Raw genomic sequence first — 7,740 nt, forward strand, 5'->3', positions numbered from 1 at the left:
TGGTTTTTAATACTCAAACCTAACCTAGCCCTTATTTGGGCTCTATTTTTTCAAAATTCATTTTTAATCATATATTCTCTCATAAAATAAAATATAAATATAAAATTTTTCCTTATTTTTTAATCACATATTCTCCAAAAAATATTATTCTAAAATACATTTTCTTCCCAAAATCTCATTTTAATGAAACCCAAATATGAGCTCAATCTCATTTCTAAATTCTTGAAATGTATTGACCACATTTGTTATATAATTTTCCTTTTGTAAAACTTTTTTTGAAGTTACGATACTTGAAAATCTTCTTTTGGATAAACAATTGATAAAATACAACTATTATCTAAATTGTGATAATTTTCAACGGGCGTATTCAATAACCTTTGAATAATTTCTGTCGTTAGATATTTTTCTTGATCTTAATATTTTAAGAAGTGTTTGCATCCATTACATTTTTGTAGGTTGACTAAAAATTACTCTACGCAATCAATATAATTAATTATTTTTCTCGATCTTAATATTATTATTGATAGAGAATTTACTAATCAATCAAACTTTAATGTCAATCTATGAACTTCCTTTAAATTGAAATGAACCACAAAAATTCAACTGGTTCCAACTCAATAAAATTTTGCACAAATTAGGTAAAGTTAAAAATAAAAAATAAAAAATAAAAAATAATATATATATATATATATATATTATTTAACTCGAACAACTCACCGTACATAAAGTCGCATAAACACGCGCGAGTCCTATGATTCATATGGCGGAATCTGCTAGGTAAAAATTCTGTACCGCTTTAAGCTACAAATATTATATTTATAAGCTATTTCCTTGCTTTTCCTCTTATTATTTTCTAACGAGTTCGTAGCTCTCTCATTCTTGTTCTTCCATTTTTCAGGTAAAAATTCTTGTTAATTTTGCTTTTTTCTTGGTTTAAATTCTTAATCTGTTGAATAAATTAACTGTTGCTCTTTTTCGTCCATTCATTTTTTTTTTTTTTGGGTTAGCCGAGTATAAAAGCTTAGACTTGGGTTTTGAATTTTTTTCTCCTTTTTATTTCTTGAACTCCATAGTTTTTAGATGCTTTTGCTTCCTGGGTCTCTCATTTTTGAAATAGATGATGGGTTGAAATTTAGTTTAATTTTATTTGCAATTTTTTTTTTCAGATGAATTTTTGGGTTCGTTGGAATTTTATTTAAAGATTCAAGTTCTTTTTGGCCCCTGCATTAAGCGCTCGAAAATAATTTCTGATTGCAAATTGAAGTGGCAGAGCCTACTTTAATTCAGGTTTGTTTATGTACATATATTTTGGTTGCTGTCGTGAACTTTATATTTATATTCTGTTAGGACATCAGAGTTTACTGTAATTGATACGTGGGTGAAAGTCTGAAAGAGATATTCTTAGAATAAATGTTAATTTTTTAGTGCTTGCATGTAATATAAGTACTTCAAAAAAAAAAAATAATAATAATAAAAAATAAAAAATAAAAAAATTGTTTCTCCTTTAGTTTTGATGCAATGATTTGTTAGCAAAGTCATAATTTGTGTACAGAATCTACGGATAGAACTCAAAAGCTCTTTACTGGTAGAAATAGCCATTAGCCATGTGATTTCCGTAGTTCCTCGGGTGGGTTTCTGATTCTTCTTCTATTTTGGGAATTTTCTAGTATAATACATGAATTTATGTAGATCCTCCATTGCACTTCATGGTTAATTACCAATTGATTATTTTTAGAGCCTGTTTGATGGCCATTTTTTGCAAAAAATGCTTTTTGGAATAGTGATTTAATGGAGAATATGTGGTTAAAAAATAAAGAAATATTTTGAGTTTGCGTGTAATATTATTTTATCAAAGAATGTGTGGTTTAAAAGAAGAGAGAGAAAAATATATTTTGAAAAAAATGGGAATTAAACAAGGCTGTAATTTTTTTGCTTAGTAATTTAATTTTTGTGCAATCATCTTCGCAAGATTTAGTTCTTAGGGTTGAAAATGTTGGTCCAGTTAAACCGACTGCTTTTTAAATATGTATTTAGATTTCTTAGAGCTGAATATACAAACTACTTTTGCAAAATTCCCTAGCTGTAATGCCTGGTAAGAGAACAAGAGAATTGAGCACAATTCCAATTCAAACTATGGTTCATGGCTGATCCATTAAATGCGATCCTGAGAATATTTATTAACCCACGACAATCCCATTGTAGTTACCATGTTGTTATCTTTTTACATCAAGACAACTAAGAATACGTCTTTAATTAGCTGTTGAGTGTGGAAACTACTCTAATTTTGGCTTCTAGACATGTGGTGCTCTGCATGAGAGATAATTTAATGGAAAGAGAATGAGATCATTATTGGTCTTGTGGTCACGGTTTCATTTTGTTCTTTAGATGATCTATCTTTTTGTCTGTTACTGCGATAAATGTACAATTTTTCTAGACTAGACTATCGGAGTTTTGTTGGGTTCACATACCGAAAGATTTCTGTGCATTAGCTCACATATCATAGAAAAATGTTGTATAATATTATAGATACCTGGCCCTCGGCAAAAAAATCTTAAGATGATCTCAAGCAATTATTTGATAGTTCTGTTTGCAGCATCTTTTCCTTATGTAGACATGACAATACATAAGGCCAAAAAAAAAAAAACAAAAAAAAAAACAAAAAAGGATCAGTGAAGGTGATTCTCTTTGGGGTGGGTGGGTAGAGGAGGTGTTAAAATTTTAGAGGCCCTTTTGGACATTGATACCAAGCCAAACTCAAATCATTAGAGACACTGATCACGTGGTGTATATTTTGGAAAGTGGTAATTGAAAATATTCGTTGGCAACTGTGTTGAGGAATGCATATTTCATGACAGGTTTAATATCGGGATTATTCAAGAGGTTGCGGCCCATTTAGGGTTACATATGAATATCATTTTGTAACAAATATAAAAGATGATTGGTAATTTTGTGTGTCTGTGATCAATGGAGAAGAATGCCTTGTTGTAAACATATGAACTGGTCTTTCTTACCATAATTAAAATTCGTATAGAGACGATTATTACTGCCCTGGTTTGCTTGGAAGGTGAATGTAGATATATCTCGATTTTAAGATTTAGTGATCTAATTGTGCGTAGTCCTAGGATGAATAGTACTCTCCTATGGCTAAACATTGGTGTATGGTATGTTGAACACACAGTGACATGTATTTAAAATTATTTTATAGCTATCTAAAGTTGGATTTGGTAAGGACAAGAAGATACATGCTTGACGGGCATGAACATGTCTCAAGTCAAAATGTTGATTTAGATGCATTATAGGTTACATGATAATATACACGGGTTTGGAAAACAAAGGTTGAAATTTGGTAGCCAATCCAATAAAGGGAGAAGTTGCACAGCATTTGAAGTATATCCAGTGATCATAGTTCCGCTATCCAAACAAATCACATAGAACTACAAAACAGTTGAAATTTTGATTTCTTAAGCTGTTAAATGCTAATAGTTCCATGATCCTAGAAAAAAAGAAAAAAGAAAAAAGAAAAAAAGAACTGCCACTAGTTTCTTTCTTTTATCTTGTGATATGTTTATCCAATTCTTGGTTCAATGTTGCGATAGCATTATTTATAAAAATTCTTGACACAACGTGCTCTTCTATTCCCATAGATTACATTATCTTCAAATTTACTTATTAAAAATTCGTGTAACTGAAATTGTTTCTCTTTGCAACGCATTCTTATATTTTGATTCCAAGGTCATCATTATTCTACAATATGATTATAATACCTTTAGATTTCAAAGTTTTCCTCCAAATTTGTAATGCTCAATTTATTTTCTTCCTTGCCTTATCACTAAAGATCACTGGTGATAACAATATACGGAGGGATCTCACCTTGAATATTTCTTTTATGATCGTTGTTACCTAAATCAAAAGGACGAGGACATAGATCAGATTTTTTTATCCAAACCTATTGTAATAGGAAATTCCCGATTATTGCCCTAGCTAGGTTTCATTCTTGAGTATTTCCCGTGCATTCTTAACATATCTCCATGGGAAATGCTATCATACGTTTTTCTATAAAAACTTTTTGCAAGTTTTGATTCATTTCTCTATACTTGTCTATTAATCTGCCAAGTAAATAATCTCAGTAGATCTCTGTCATAAAGCCAAACCGTTTTTGAGACCTTCTAATTAAATGTTCAATCTCTCTTTCCTGTAGCGTCGAAGTATGTCAAAAGATGCCTAAGATCCACAATTGGTTCCCATTAAATAATAAAGGCTCTAGATGGCTATTTTGGGCCTTAATATGTCTTCAAAGAATCTTGGAATTATTCCCAAAAGAAAAAAATGCTTTCTTTATGGAATATATTCTTTTCTTGAGCTTCTATTGTACACAACATTTTTCCAAGCCAATTCTCTGCCTCATTTCTGCTGATAAACTACTCATTTTACCATGCAATAATCCGAATCTCTCGAGGCACTAGATTTAGACACCTTCTTGGTTAGATATGGCTACTTTATGTTAATACTGTCCTTATTTTCTTAATTATATGTTTTAATGCTTATTTCGTTCAAGAACCTGAAATCAGTTTGTAAATCTCTGTAGAGATAAAATATTGAAGATATGAAGTGCCTATTATTCTAGTTGTGTGGCTTTTAAACTTCTGATTTCACACTTTCATCTTTTACTTTTCTAAACTATTAAGCTCTCCATCCGTAAATGAATATGATATTTTGAATCGGCACTGGATTTTATGTGGAAGTTGAAAAGGTAGAGGTTGTCTACCTTCTCCTGTTAACCCTTTGAACTAATTGCAAAGAGATTATGTCAGTCACGTTAACATTATATACAAAATTCCAAAAATGAAATAGGAACTTTCAGTCATGTATAGGAAATATTTAAGAAAATACAATCCATTCCTCTCTTACTTAAAATTGAAATCCTGTGAGTTCTGTACTCCATTCTGCTTTTATTGTCATTGTTTGACATCCTCACATCATATTCTTGTAACAACATTTTATATGTAATAATCAGTTTCCTGCTTTTTTTTTTTGGATGTTATGTAGTTTTGCCTATAGGTATGAATTTATATTTAAATAATCCGTTTTCTGTTTTCTTTTTTTCTTTTATTTTTATTTTTATTTTTATTTTTGTATCTCATAAGTGTATGAAGTAAGGTACTCCTCTTTCTTCTTTAGTGTTTTGTTAATGTTTTAGATTAATTAATTTGATTGAAACTTAAAAGTAAGTAATTTGAAAATAACTATGCGTTTAGAATTCCTCTCCGTATCATATAGTCTAATTACTTTGTCAGGACACCCTCTATGTTGGGGCACTTAACATTAATAAAAAATTTCTATCTTTGTTTCCATTAGCTGCCATCTTCAGCTCGAGTACACTTTTTATTACAAAAAAGGCTATTGACTCTGGTGTTAATCTTTTTAATTTCCTCTTTTTAATATGATAGTATTAATCCTTCCATGGATTGCTTTACTGAGGCTTGCTCTCATGCAAGTCTTTATTAAAGTCCTCGAAATGTATGACTTAAGTGTCATTTGTCAAGTTTTATGCCCCAGTTTACTGAATCCACAACAAGGCCTCAGCACAAGTTGGAGCAAGAAAATAGAGTTAATCTTAGAAATCCATAGGTTCTCTATTTAAAGGAATTGATGCCAAGATAACCAGTCCTGTTATTTACTAAATGGAATCTACTTAAATCATTATCACATAGAAAAAAATTGAATTCCCCGTACTCTAAGCACTTAGTAAGAATTGATCAAACTTCTAAAATCTCTCTATAACTTTATCTTTTGGCCTTACCAGCACTTGCAAGTTTTCCTATGTGTATTAAAACATGGGGTGAATTTGTTCCCATAGATATCATGCTTCCTCCAGATTGCATATTCTCGTTGCTGTGGTTATATAGCCGCATCTCTTTTTGTTGGATCCTTCCATGCATGTTGTGCTTATCTTGATGAAGTAACTGATTGATCGACTCATCATCCGTCTGTGGCAATCCAGATGAGAAGATATGGTGCTGTAGGAGAGAGGTTTATAACTGGCTTTTACATTATTCATTTTTTGAATTATTTTATGTTTAATTTTTTTTGCTTCTCCACACAAGACATATATATTAAGCTTGTTAAACTAATGACGGATTTAACTTGGATTTGGTGTCCATTTAAGCCCTTGTTTCCCTCTACATAGCTTTAAATGTTTTACTGTGAACGTTAAGCCCTGAGCTTGATGCAAACTACAAAAGTAGACATCAGTGACCATCATGGACCATCATGAAGGCCAAAATATATTCCCATCTCGGTCAGAACGTGTTGTAATTAATGAGTTTTGGGATTGTTTTTGTAGCTTCTGTGACTTTCAGTAGTCTTATGCTACTTAAAGATTTCTCTCTAGCACTAGGATTTAAGTTGTGCTGTATAAATTGACCGCTAATGTCTGCATAACGAGGTGTACTGATCTAAAATCTCATATTCTCAATTGTGTGGACAAATTCTCCACATTCAGTGTGAATCAATGAATTTTTATGCCTATTTAGTTAAAATCACAGGAGCTAGAAGGTTGCTCTTAAATTCCGTGCATTCACGTTTTTGTATGCTCTTCCATGCATATTTAAACAATTGAAGCATACTTCGTTATGGATGCTTAATTATGTTTATTCAAATTCTACTGGATAGACTTATTTATCTCCTCGTGGAGTACATCCGGCATTGAATGTTTTCTAAACACATTTATGTAACTTTCTGGCTCTTCAGATCTGCTAAGCTTCATCTACTGTAAATTCTGTGTCAAGTTGTTCAAGATCTCATCTAGAAAATGAACCAACCTTCTGGTGAACATCAAGTAAGCTGCCAGACTCTCAATTCCCTAACTCCAATTTAACTGCTTCTAAATGCAAAATTTCAATGCAGGATCAGGTTACAGTAGCAGGGTTCGACGATGTGAGATCGCCTGATTCAAGTTACAGCAATGTGTACCCAGGAAAAGAAGACGAAGAGCGAGAACCACCTTCTCTACCCCCGCACTTGCAGAATACCGTGTTAAACCACCCGACAAACAGAGATCCTCACGCTCCACTCCCGGACCCACAAAATGTCACTCTGAATCATCTTTACATTGAGAACAGAGAAGCTCCTCGATCAGTGGTGGCGCTCGGAGTCACTCATCGCTTTCGTTCCAAATTCGTTACCGTGGTACTCTATAAACCAGTACCAAGAAGGGGAAGCAGCAGTAGATGATTTGATTTGCATGAAGCACAAACTTTTGTCAGCTCGTGTTGAATCTGTCTTGAATGTAATAGGACAGTAATTACTCAAAATCCAGTTTAGCGGAAAAAGAGGTTTATAACCTTAAATTCCTGTATTGAATCATATCATGTGTTTCATATGCATCAGTTTTTAAGGATAGAGATGCTCAATCATAAAAAGTATCCTATTGCGTTCAATTATTTTCCTCCATAATAGTAGCTGTTAAAATTTTAAATATTTTTCTTGAAGCAGTAGTGTTATCATTTTGAAATTCGATGAAGGCCAAAAATGGTGTTGGTTGTTCTTTTTCTTCAATTTTCTCTTTCGCCTCAATTTACAGGGACAAAATGTAAGACAGATGCCATGAATTATATAAATGTATATAAACCAAAAGACTAGAGATGATTTTAGTAAGAGACGAGAACAGCAAAATTTTTGCACGTTTCAACATATCTATTCATGATTATCAATAGATATACAAATGGAAATTTCACTTCT

General features: G+C 32.0%; 1 protein-coding gene across 3 annotated transcripts; it reads left to right on the forward strand.

The window, feature by feature from the left end:
- Window positions 1–759: 759 nt before the first annotated feature.
- Window positions 760–7,477, forward strand: LOC111369914 (SNF1-related protein kinase regulatory subunit beta-3-like). Of its 3 annotated transcripts, none has more exons than XM_022991636.1 (4): window positions 760–777; window positions 1,167–1,287; window positions 6,751–6,838; window positions 6,907–7,477. In XM_022991636.1, the coding sequence occupies exons 3-4, from the start codon at window positions 6,812–6,814 to the stop codon at window positions 7,231–7,233; spliced, it is 354 nt and encodes a 117-aa protein (XP_022847404.1). In that variant the 5' UTR covers window positions 760–777; window positions 1,167–1,287; window positions 6,751–6,811; the 3' UTR covers window positions 7,234–7,477. The 3 variants fall into 3 exon arrangements, with proteins under 3 accessions (XP_022847404.1, XP_022847403.1, XP_022847405.1); XM_022991635.1 differs by lacking the exon at window positions 760–777 and adding an exon at window positions 809–898; XM_022991637.1 differs by lacking the exons at window positions 760–777; window positions 1,167–1,287 and adding an exon at window positions 4,325–4,480.
- The last annotated feature ends 263 nt before the right edge of the window (window positions 7,478–7,740 follow it).

Source organism: Olea europaea, chromosome 20, assembly GCF_002742605.1.
Source record: "Olea europaea var. sylvestris chromosome 20, O_europaea_v1, whole genome shotgun sequence".
NCBI lineage: Eukaryota > Viridiplantae > Streptophyta > Magnoliopsida > Lamiales > Oleaceae > Olea > Olea europaea.

Coding starts and splice junctions, on each gene's coding strand:
- LOC111369914 (XM_022991636.1), top strand. CDS start 6,812: ATGAACCAACCTTCTGGTGAACATCAA. Junction 6,839..6,906: donor AACCTTCTGGTGAACATCAA/GTAAGCTGCCAG, acceptor ATTTCAATGCAG/GATCAGGTTACAGTAGCAGG.